This window comes from Rhinatrema bivittatum, chromosome 2, assembly GCF_901001135.1.
Source record: "Rhinatrema bivittatum chromosome 2, aRhiBiv1.1, whole genome shotgun sequence".
In the NCBI taxonomy this organism is placed as follows: Eukaryota; Metazoa; Chordata; class Amphibia; order Gymnophiona; family Rhinatrematidae; genus Rhinatrema; species Rhinatrema bivittatum.
Window position 1 is genome coordinate 406517427 of NC_042616.1, and position 12717 is coordinate 406530143.

At 42.3% G+C, this 12717-nt stretch overlaps 1 protein-coding gene across 2 annotated transcripts in view; it reads left to right on the forward strand.

The window, feature by feature from the left end:
* The window catches only part of IL2RB (interleukin 2 receptor subunit beta), a 100806-nt gene that overhangs the window by 47426 nt on the left and 40663 nt on the right, over positions 1–12717 (forward strand). For both annotated transcript variants that reach the window (XM_029590064.1, XM_029590065.1), the window contains 5 exons: positions 1851–1965; positions 2492–2570; positions 5513–5624; positions 5857–6005; positions 6146–6311. In XM_029590064.1, the coding sequence (XP_029445924.1) occupies positions 1851–1965; positions 2492–2570; positions 5513–5624; positions 5857–6005; positions 6146–6311 (621 nt within the window). The remainder of the gene's footprint in view (positions 1–1850; positions 1966–2491; positions 2571–5512; positions 5625–5856; positions 6006–6145; positions 6312–12717) is intronic.

Below are 12717 nucleotides of genomic sequence, written 5' to 3' on the forward strand. Positions count from 1 at the left end.
TCACAAGTGTGGAGACTTGACTTTGTATTTGACTCACAGCTCACCACCAAAGCTCAGATTCTATCAGTAACCAAAACATCTTTTTTCCACTCCGTCAACACTGCCGTCATTAATGCCATTCATGCTGATGTCATCTCATGTTTCAACTACTGTAACACATTGTATATAGGAATCCCTAATACGCTAAACTGACGCCTAGCACTCATCCAGAATGCTGCTGCCCAACTGAAAATGAGGACACGTAAATTTGATCATAAAACCCCAGTTCTCAAAAAAAACTTGCACTGGCACCCAACACTCTACTGTACAAAATTCAAGATCCTGACCTTGACTCCAACCTACCTTAGCAACAGCTCACCTCCTGTGAGTCCAGCTCCCTAGTGCGATCCCAGTTGCAAGCTCACCTTGCGATTCCACCTACCAGAGCAATAAGCCCTTCAAAAACCAGAAACTAAACTTCGGCAGGTTGCACCCCAAATCTTTGGAACACTCCCCTCCCCCAATCAGACTGGCCCCGGACCTTCTAATTTTCAGAAAATTAGTAAAAACCTGGCTGTTTGAGGCAGCTTTTGGGCCCAACCATTAGCATTGGCTAATGCATCAGAGGACTCTCCATGACATACATGCAGACAGCAGACATTTAGTATTTCTCTGGATCTGCAGAAAATCCCCCACACAACTTGCACTGGATGTGTTGAATCTAAACGTAATCCTACCAAGCAAATCGTGAATGTCAACTGGCTATGGCCAATGCCATGCACCCCCTTCCATCGAAATTCTTCGTACCAAAATGCAGAATCAAATTTACCTGTTTGACCTATTGTAGCTATGTATGTTAAACTAATTGCAACTTGCTTTGAACTCCTTTGGTGGAAAAGGATGTCATAAAATAAATAATGATGATGATGAACATTTTAATGTGCTTGAATTTTCCTTGATAGGGTTGTCATACATTTTTAAAATATTTTTAACAGCATAGTTCTGGTCATATTTGTCAGAAAATTAAATTGTACTATAGGGTCCCAGGTTGGACTGTGGATGTTGCACCATATTTCCAGTTCACTAGAAACCCTGGTGAGCAGTCAGGCAAGTCCCTCATGTCCCTACTCAGTTTGCACTGCCTTTTTGGCTTTGGCCATCTTTAGTGTGGTTACTGGAGTGCCCCAGAAACTGCTCAAAAGGTTGTGCACATGTTTCTGAGCGGCTTTTCTGCTCCTCTTATTCAGTACCCACTCAGTTGTCTGCGGAGTTTTCTGGTTTCCCATTGTAAAAATAAAATAAACTCCTTCCCTTGAAAAAAGATTAGAAACACAATCTATCCAAGGGAAACTGCGCAAATAGAAAAGAAGATTCTAGTAGAACACTAATATATGGCTAACTATAGTCCGGAAAACTTGTTGAGCCTGACGTCAGTGTCAGGCAAAATGGTAGAAGCCATCCTTAAAAAAAAACAATCACTGGCCATATAGATAGATATGGCTTAATGGGGAAGAGTCAACATAGCTTTAGCAAAGGGAAGTCATGCCTTACCACAACTTTTAGATTTTTTTGAATGTGAAAACATAGATAAACATAAAAGGAGACTCTAGTTTTATTGTCATCTTTACCACAAGCTGTGTGATTTGACCTGTCTGTGCTGAAATTTTGATTTTATGCATATTGGTACAGGGCATTACATCATATAATATTACCTCATCATTATTAAGCATAATTGTTTCAAATGTTGCATTCGGTACTAAAACAGCCTTAATTAAATTGCCCAGTTTGCATTAGTTAAAGATATGTTATTTCTTCTGGTTTCATTTTCCACTAATTAGCATTATGACACTGAATTGTTTTCTTCTCCACAGAAACCCCAGGACTGAACTGCACGTTTGACTCATTGGCCACTATAGCATGCAGTTGGACACCAGACTATGGTCTCGTGGATACACCCTGTAAAATTGAAGGCACGGTGAACAACGAGTTAGTAGTCCTCTTGTTTCCAAGCTTTTTATTTTTTAACAACCTATCAGAAGGCAAGAGTTTACAAACACACGTGGGTGCCCTTGCCTATCTCAATATGAATAAAACTGACAGACCAGCCTTCGAAAGTCTATTTTGGATGGGTGAGAAATCTAGGTCAGGGTCTTTCCTCTTCCAGGCACTGTAGACAGTTGACTTGGACCATTTTATGGAAGCATCCAAGCCTCTGTTGGATCTTTACATTACTCTATACCCATGGCATCTCTCTGTGGGCAGGTTAATTTCCACAGCATTTGATTGCTGTGTATCCCATGAGCAAGCTTTCCAGATGGAAACTTTTAATAGGGATATTTATCAAGAAATCAAGCGAGTTGACTTAAATCTCCTGTCAGAATGCCCTGAAGAAAAATTTGCGGCCAAAAGGAAAGGGGGTAGGATGTCTTCCTCTTAACAGTGGATATTTGGGATTTATTCATGTTCCCATCTGATAAATGCAAGTGACAATATTTTCCTTTTCTCCGCACAGCAATACTGAGGAAACTTGTAATTTATCCAGTGGACTTACACCCCGGAAATGTGAGCTTGTACTAAGGAAGAACAGAGAGGTTTGTATAGAAACTAGAAGTCATTAGACACTTTTTTTTTTTTTTGTAATAATCACTCATGGAGAGATGGAGGCATTCCTGTTGAGATTGTAAGTAGCCTGAGATCCTGTTAAGGCAATGCAATTAATAATATGGGGTATATTTAATGTCCATAAGAGAAAAGTCAGACCTTTTCTGTCCTCCTCTCTGCCCCATCCACACACAGGGGACTTTATATCAACTGGCCAGTTAGACTGATAAATTTGACCTTTCTCTGTTCATAAAGCTACTCCTCCGAAGGTTATACTAAAAATGGAATGATATGAAATCTTTTATAGAAAAGCAGCCCCAGATTGATCTATTGTCCCTTTTATTCTTATTTTTTTTTATCTTTGGCCTTGCAGTTTACTATTCATTTGAGCTTCCAGTTCAAATGGAAGTTATCTCTACTGGAGTAATGAGCCCTCATTTGACACCAGTCAGGCTTCCCCCCCCCCCCCCCCCCCCATTTTACTAATTCCTGTTGACTAGCTCAGTGTTGCAGCAACGGCCTTTCACCAGGGGTCACAGACCATGGCTCCATCCCAAACCTGGTAAACATGGACCCTGAGTCTGACCAGTAGGAGTTACTGTTGAGTAATGGCTGATGCTCCATTCCCTCGGGGCTGTGAACACTGCATCTGCGGCATCCATGGCTCCTACTGGCTCCAAGAGCAGAAGATGGAGTCAAAAAAATAAAAACCCATATGGATGGAGTCAGGTGGGATATATCCTAGAATATTAAAAGAGCTTGGAGAGGAGCAAGTGACAGCTCTGTTCAATCATTTTTGGAGATAGGAGCATTTAAAGAGACTGAAGATGGATAGTTATCATCCCTCTTTACAAAAATGAAAGTCGGGAAGAGGCTGACAACTACAGGCCAGTGGTGGATAAATTATAAGAATCACTACTGAAGGAAAGAGGAGTGAAAAATCTGGAATCCAAAAGATTACAGGGCCAAAGACAACATAGTTCTATCAGAGGAAAACCATGTCAAACAAATATGTTCAATGTTTTTAACTGAGCAACCAGGGAATTAGATTGGGGGAAGCGCTGAGTGTGGTATACATAAATTTCAGTAAAAGAGAGCTTCCCACACAGAAGGCTCATAAATAAACTGAGTAACCTAGAGGCTGTGATCTAAGATGGAAGCCTAGGTTAGAAATGGGTTAAGTAATATTTATTTATTTTAAAAGATTTCTTACCCATGCCCTCCAAAGTGGGGGCAGCACAGTAATTGTTCACCAGGGCAGCAAAAAAGCTAGCACCGGCCTTGGGTGTTGCAGACCCAGCACTGACTCTGTCGCTCTCCTCCCAAGCTCCCGTATCATCATCTTCCTGTCCCCCCCCCCCCCCCCCCCACTACCACTGCCATCCCCTGGCATCATCACCTTCCCTTCCTTCCTTGGGCATTGCAAGCTTCCCTTCCCCTCCTCCTCATACTACTGGCATAATCACATTCCCCTCCCATCCTCTATCATCCACACCTTCTCTTCCCTCCCTTCCTGGCATCATCACCATCCCTTCCTTCCCCATCTCTCCAACCCCATAGCATCAATGCTTTCCTTCCCATTCCACCTCCATGATATAACTTTCCTTCCCTCCCTTAGGATTGACTCCAGATAGCAAGAGGAGAGCAGCACTTCTTATCTGCTGCTGCTGCCTCCTCTTATGCCAGCTTTCCTCTGAAGTTGGAACCAGACAAGGCCCAAAGTGACGCAAGGCCCACTGGCTCCACAAAGTTCCAGCTTCAGGGGCAAGCTGGCAGAGGAGGAGGAGGCAGCAGCAGCAGGTAAGAACGGCTGCTCATAGACTCCTCCTACTGGTGGGAGGGGATAGTGCAGGTTATGGGGGAGAAGAGAGAGATTTAAGGCTTTATTGCTGGCAGAGGCAGCTGTGACCAGCCCATTTGTTTCTCCATAGGTGGCATAAATTTTGTGACACGCTATTGGGGAAGCTCTTTCCTAGAGGAAAAGGAGGATATTAGAGAGAACTTCAAATACCTCAAAGGCATAAAGAATGCACAAGAAGCAAGCATTTATTTTGTGGAAAGGAAGTTATTAAAAAATAGGGTCATGGTTTGAGGCGAAAAGGGGATTGATTCAAAAGTAAACAATAGGATATATTTCTTCACAGAAATTAGTATCAGAATCCAAGAAATCATGGGGCAAAATCAGAGGATCCTTAGATGCAGGGACATGAGGGTAAATTTGGAGATCAAATACAGTCTGTAATTTTGTAATGGAAGGGGAAAAGGGGCAGACCAGATGAACTTGTAGTCTGTTTCTGGATCATATTCCCTATTTCATGGTTTTTACATTGTGAGTAGTCTCCCGAGCAAAGTTCAGAAAGTTTATCTTAGCTGTAGGAAAAAATGCAAAACATTGCTTTTTGCATTTCCTGCAAGCTATTCAAACTGTAACAGAGTGTTTTATGCACTTGGATGAGCTAAAAGGGAATCTGGGACTGTAAAATGGCTTGATAGATGTTTTGCGCACTGTGCCTTTGAAACCTAATTATGCTATGTGAGATTGTAAGTATTAGGGAGTAGATATTATAAATGTTTAGTTAGCCTGTGATTTTTATGAATGTTGTGGATTTTATATGGAAATGTTTTAATTTTAATTTTGTCCAATGTAAATTGCTGAGAGCATTCAGAGGGAGCAGCAATATACAAGTGTAAATAATAGAAAAAAAAATGTAATGCATGTTTCGTGCCTAGCGTAAATCACAAAACAACTAGCTTCCATGCCATATGATTCCTTCTATAGTATGTGTCCTCACTGCCTTCTATTGAGAATGCTGCAGATATGTATGTGTGTGTTGGAGGGGGGGGGGGCAGGGGAGGGAGTTTAAGATTGTGATGAAACGTTTGAAGTACTGAACAAACCTTTTGCCGAGGATTCTTCTTTCTACTCCTTCAGGATCAGGCTGTGACAGTTGCACAGAGTATGAACCTTGTGGTGAGCTGCATGAAAGGCGAGACCACAGAAGATAAAGTGTTTGAGGTGTCGATGTACAGGCCGTTTAAAAACAGTACGTGAAAATTAAATGGAAAAATGTTGATGCTTCTTAATCCCCAAACCTTTTGAAAACCATGGAAAGGGCTCCAGCTTGTGTGAGGAGTGTGCATGTGTGGGTGGGGGAGGGGAGAGGGTTGTCTCATAAAGGATGAGGTAGAGTTGTCTTTTGCCATTTGTAAAGGAATCGGCAAAGATCCCTGTTACTTTGTCTGCATTCTAATAACTTGCATCTCTTCCATTTCCAGTCTTGCTAAGCTCCCCTATTTCCCTCAAAATAATTAACAGCAGTGATGATGGCTATAATCTAACTTGGCACTGTAAACATTCCAACTACTTAGTGAATTGGAGGAAATACGAAGTGAGGTATAAACCAACACAGCGCAACCAATGGAAGGTGAGCAAGAAGGAATCTAGAGGTTGGAGGGAGGTTAGCTCCTTCCCAGCAAGAGAGAGAGAAAGAGAGAGACACCTGAGGCTTGCTGATTTGAAGCAGGAGGAAAACTAACACTTAGTTTCTGGTTTGATGTTCCCTAGCTCACAGATGTACTATTCATTGAACAAGAACAGAGATGGGTGGAAATTCGAAATCTTTTGCCTGACACAGAGTATGAGGCTCAGGTTCGGGTGAAACAAATACGATACAATGATAGCTGGTGGAGCCCCTGGAGTCAGGCTTTTGTGTGGATAACACCCAAAGCAGGTACAAGATGTGAGGGTTTATTTATTTTTAAATCAAAACATAGTAATATAGTCGTTGACAACCGAGAAAGGGCAATAGGCCCATCCAGTCTGGCCAGTTATCCCTGTCCACACTGCAAGGATATATCCCAGCTGCTTGACTGCTTGCAGGACATCACTGTTTTACCAGTCAGCTTTTGCCTGCCTCCTCAAAGGCTCTCGACCATTCTTGATAGAAGACCGTACAAGGTCCCATCCCCCCAATCCCACACCCCACTCCCTTTCTCCCCTTCCCCCACATAAAACATGACCTCACGGAGCTCCATAATGATTAGGGGCTGATGCAATAAAGTGCTTTCAGTAGAATGCACAGTTTATCTGCAGTTGCATGCAAATTTTTTGTTCGCAAATGTTACTCGCAATACAGCAAGGAGTTAAGTGCACAAAAAATGTTTGCATAGAAGTGTACACACTGCTTAGAGCCTTCGCATGAAAATCCCATGCAAATGAAGGCATTAACTATTTTCCCACTCCCCCAGTGCAGAGACGTGTGTTGGCTCAAGTCGGGTTTTCTTAGCATTGGAAATTTTATTTCTGGTCAGAAGTGGAGTAGTTTCCTGAGCTAGTGTCAGTCTATGGGCAGAAGTTCACATTCTGACATCAGGGCCTGTAAACGGGATTTATGACCTGAAAGCATTTTTATGCATATAAATCATATTTTATATGCCAAAACATGAGTTTTGTGATCATAAAGCATGACTGAAAGACGCCCCCACTCCCTCGACTTTAAAATGTGCATTTAGTCTATGCTGAGTGCACATTTGAATTCAGGTTTGGGAGCACATTTTCCAGTCTGTGCACTTTTTAAAACTCCCAATGCATCTGCTTAGCATTAGCGTATTGCATCTGGAGTTTAAAAAATGTTTAACCTGTATGTAAAGAAACTGCGCACTGAATTTTAGTGCACAAGTTTTAACCCACAAGTTATTGCAACAACCCCCTAGAAAGCTACTAATCTAAACAATTGGCCTTCTAAGTCTATATAGTCTTGCAGAACAGTACCCAGCCACCACCAGCCTTCTGCCACTGACACTGATGTTCCCTAGGGAGTTGTAGCCTGTACCAACATGGCTATCCTGTGACCCGCAATAATAATAATAGATTGTGCTTCTTTTTTACACCTGTTGTTTGACTTTTTCACCTCTTCCCTTGCCCTCTGCTCTTGAGATAATGAAAGGCAGTATGTTTGCAATACTGCATCCTCCCAAGCTTGTTCCTACTACTCTTTTAAACTGACAGTTGATAAGTCCAATTGGGCCCATCTAAGTTTGCCCAACTTCACTCCTGGTGCAATGCCATAGACTCCAGCTGATCTCTGACTTTCCCTCCACTTCTTAACTACCAGGGATCCTCTGGGCTTTTCCCATGCTTTTTAAAAATTTGATAGTGTTTGTTTCTACCACCTCCATTGAGAGTTCATTCCATGCATCCACCTCTCTTTCAGTAAGGAAATATTTTCTGATGTTGATCCTGAGTCTATCCCTCTAGAAAATAGTACCACAATCTCTTGTTTTAGAGTATTCTTTTATCTAAAAAAATATTTTCTTCTTGTGCCTGAGTTTTACCTTTGAGATATTTGAATGTCTCTATCATATCTCACCTGTCTCTCTCTCCTCTACTAGGATGTGCATATTTAGGTCCTTAAGATTCATCTCATGTGGCTTTTTGTGCACTATTTTGATAGCCTTTCTCTGAACTGTCTGCAGCCCTTCTATATCCTTTCAGGAGATATGGAGCCTGATATTCAAATGATCTAGGTGCCTCACTCAACCAGTTTCTCATCCAGTATGGGCCCCACTCCTTAGCTACTCAGCTTATGCATGGACATCCTATGTGGGATTATATCAAAGACTTTGCTAAAATCCAAGCAATCTACATCCTGATTTTTCCCTTGATCTAATTATTTAGTCACTCAGTCAAAGAAAATGGGCTTGAGGGGGGTAATAGATGGAGGCAGAGGGTTGAAGGAATAGACAGGGGATGAGGAGGAGGAGATGTATAGATGGGAAAGAAATGGGGAAAATACAGAGCAGGGAAGAGAAATAAAAGAAGGGTTGGGGGATTAGAAGGAGTGTGGGAGACATAATTAGAGGACAGGACAGGGTCAACAGACAAGATACAGAAGAGGAGAGGGAGGGCTGGGCTAAGAGACAGAGGAGAAGATGGAAAGCTTGGGTTAGGAGAGATGGGAAGAGAAAGGTCAAGGGAGGTTGTGAGACAGAGTGAAGCAGATGAGTAAGAAGGGTGAGGAGAGTAATGAGAAACTTGAACAGGTGCTAATGGAAGAGAAACTGAGAAGAGAGGTGGTCAGAAATGATATGGGAAAGAGAATATATGTTAGAGAGACAGATGAAGGGCAGGGAGAGATGGAAAGGAATTACATGACAAAGGAATCAGGAGGCACACATGCTGAAATCAAAGGGAAAGTTGAGAATAGTGCGATGAAACAAGAAGATAAAGATGGAAAATATTAATTTACACAATGTATTTTTATTTATTTGGTTACAATTTATCACTCACCTTATTGACTTTCAAAGCCATTTACCCATATAAATATCTCCTTTCAGGATTTCCTTCCTGATATGGGTGTTATGTGCATAAAATTATGCACACTTTTGGAGAGGTATTCGGGGCGGACTTGGGGCAGGGTCAGGATTTACATGTATACTTTTACTTTCAAAAAGTATCCAGAAAGCCATCAAGTGAGCAAGTTATCTGTCTGTATAACTTGTCATGGATCTTTAGCAGGATAAACATTCTACCAGTTTTTAAACCTAGTTGTCTATGGGGTTCATTTATCAAATTGCTTTATGGCGTTTTCGCATGCGAAAAGCACCATAACGCATGGTGCAATGCTAATTTGGAAGATGGGATGAGTTTGGGGCAGGATTTCTGGCCAAGTGGGCTGTCTTTGCCATATTATACAGTTTTAACATGTGATATGGCTTTATCACATTTTGTGATGTTTTCACAACTAGTGTTTTCAGTATTTTAAGGGGAAGGAGAGCGAGAGAGAGAAAGGCCCACCTAGTAACTCAAAGTGAGGTTGAAATGGTAGTATAGGGGTTAGGAGCCCGTTTGACATGCAGAGTGAGACGTACAAACAGAACAGTACACGCTGGTGAAGATTTGATGACCTTCGGAGTGAGGAAAAAGATGAGATTTGTACAATGTTCTCTCAACCTAGCTTGATGGACTCTCTACCAGGGAAACATCAGCTAGGTTGAGAGAACATTGTACAAATCTCATCATTGTGTGAGTTTCCTCACTCCGAAGGTCACCAAATCTTCACCAGAGTGTACTGTTCTGTTCGTACGTTTCACTCTGAATGTCAAAGGGGCCCCTAACCCCTATACTACTACTACTACTACTACTACTACTACTTCAACCTCGCCTCGAGTTACTAGGTGGGCCTCATATAGAGGTATTAATACCTACATACTATAAGGGCCCTATAGCTAGTCTCGCTCTCTCTCTTCTCTTTCTCACTCTCTCTCTCTCTCCCCCCCCCCCCCCCAGTGGTTGTAGTTAGGAATTACAACAATTGTGGTATGTACTGTAAAGTGTGAAAAAGTTAGCACGCTCTAAGGTAATACCTATGCAAAGCATTAAGATAGTGCACTTTGCAATAAACAGGCTACTACCATAAAACACACCCCTTTTCCTATCACATGAGATATTTTACTGCATTTTGATAAATCTACACCTATATTTGAATATAATCAGCTAGATTAAAAGTTTTCTGAGTAAATGTACATGGATAATTTGAGACTTAACCAGCCATATTTAAAGGAAATATAGCCAGTTAAGAGGTTTTGGTGAAAAAAAAAAGTGTGCAGCACAAGTCTGGGTGGCTCAAATCCCTGAGCTCCTTCCAATACTTGAAAAAATGTCCCTGCCAAATCAAGCCTTTCCCCAACCTCCAAAGCCCTACCCAAGTAAGGTTTAACACTTGAAAACCTCACCTCGTCCCCCTCCCCCTGCTCTCTCTCAGGCCAATACAGAACGGTGCGCTTGGCCGAGTGCACTGTTAGCCCCCGTCTGGATGCGCGTTTTCAATGCGCTATTATTACCTCTTATACTGTAAGGGGTAATGGCATGAGGAAAACGTATGACCAACCCCCCCAAGCCGCACATTTTACTCTCAGAAATTAACGCCTGCCCACGGGAAAGTGTACAGAAAAGCAGAAAAAACAGCTTTTCTGTACACCCTCCGACTTAATATCATAGCAATATCAAGTCGGAAACCCCAAAAATTTAAAAAAAAATAAAAAATCTTGAAAAAAAATAAAATTGGCCCGTGGCTCGCAGGTTGGAAGACGGATGCTCAATTTTGCCGGCGACGATTTTACAAACCCGTGGCTGTCAGCGGGTTCAACAACCGACGCCAGTAAAATTAAGCGTCGGCTGTCATACCCGCTGACAGCCACCGCTTCTGCCAATAAGGAGGTGCTATGGACGCGCTAGTGTCCCTAGTGCCTCCTTATTACCGCGGGCCCTCATTTGAATACTAAATCGCGGGGCCCAGGAGAGTGGCCTGGGCGCGTGTCAGGAGAGCGGGCGCTCGCCTCGGAGCGCCGGCTCTCCCGCGCATTTTACCGTATCGGCCCTTCGGTTTGGTGCATACCAAAGGTGAAATCCCTCTCCTCTCCTCTCCCCTCCCCAAACCCCAATCCTAAACTTCCCACCCACCCTGTCACTTTGAAAATCCCTTCCAGTTGCTGAGATTTCAGTAAGCTGCGACCACTCCTGGCTGTCTCCCGCTAAAATCTAGCTGGATATGTGCCCCCTCATTCTAAATGCTGGCATTTAGCCGGATCATTTGTCAGCTATCAAGCTAAATGCCTTTGAATATTGACCCCTCTGTACATAAATCCTGCACAAATGGCAGGTGCAGATCGATGTGGGTACTTTTTCTGATTCAGTTTTCAAAGGGAACTTTACCTGCAGAAATGACTTGCTACACAATTGTCCCACCTGATATGCAGGTTACGCTTATTCACATGTTCTATAGGTGCGTACATTTTCCCCGACTGAGTGGAGGTGTTCCTGTGGCAGAGGTGGGGACGGTTTGGACTTGCATGTATACATCTGCATGTTCAAAAGAACGTGCATACGTTTTCTCAGAAGTTTCCTGCACACGGATTAGCAAATTGTGCGCAGGTAGTTTTGATGGAAGAATTTTCCAGGTGCATAAGTTTGCTTTGAAAATTCTTGCAACTTGTGTTCCCAGCTGCGGATTTTCTTATGTGGGCTGTTACAAAATTACTCCCAATATGTTCTAGGCAAGGTGCAACAAAACAATATAAACCCATAGTCCTATAATACATAAACGTCTGCACACTTGAAATACAAATAAAAGAAAAAGGAAATCTTCCCCCTTAAAATAATCCATAAGGATCATCCTCAAACCCTCCCATCATAATATTAGAGTCCAATTGACTTCTCAGTGGATCTGGGGATACTCAACAAAGAATAAACTAAAAACATGTATTCCATTTACAAAAGTGTCCAAATTTACATTCTAGGTCAAATCAGCAATGAATTCATTTACTGCAACTAATAACCACACTGAGGTAATTCAAAATCATAAGACTTTTGAACATAAAAATTGTATAATTTATAAATACTTTTAAAATATCTCAGTGCAGTAAGCAAGATGCGATACTGCTCTGCTTAGCGCTATTTCCTGGATGATTTACCCACTGCAGTTTTTTTAGTTCTGCTAGCAAGAAAGTGAGGAGGAGTGAGGGGGGAAGGGGAATATGGGGAGGAGGATGTTTGCAGTGACTTTAGGTTCACTCTCTCCTCCCTGCAGACTCCCTGAATTTGAGCCGTCTGGGCTCTTCTTGATTTCTTTGCACTAAGTCAGTTGTTGTACTCAGAAACCAATAGAGATGTGAATCGTTTTCCATATCGTCTTAACGATAGAAATCGTGTGGCAGGGCAAGAAAATCGTGCTAGGCACGATTTTTTAGTTAAAAAATCGTTAAAAATCGTTTTTTCCGATTAGTGCGCACTAACTCGAGTTAGTGCACACTAACGGGAGTTAGTGCGCACTAACTGAAAATGATACAATTTGACACTTTTCAGGTCAGTTAAGGTCAGTTTAGGAATGAATATGTATTCCTATTGGCTGCCCTCTTATTTATTCATGTTACCAAGCTTCCCACTGACAGTATATGGGGGATGGGAAATGGAAACAGTTGGTAGCTTGACAAAACAAGTAATGTGATCAGTCAATGTGACTAGAACTTGTGCCCTAACCCTGATACCAGGGGTATTGTGATCTTCCTGCACACAGTGCCCTATCCCTATTAATACCAGGAGTGTTGTGATCTTCCTGCACACAGTGCCCTACCCCTGGC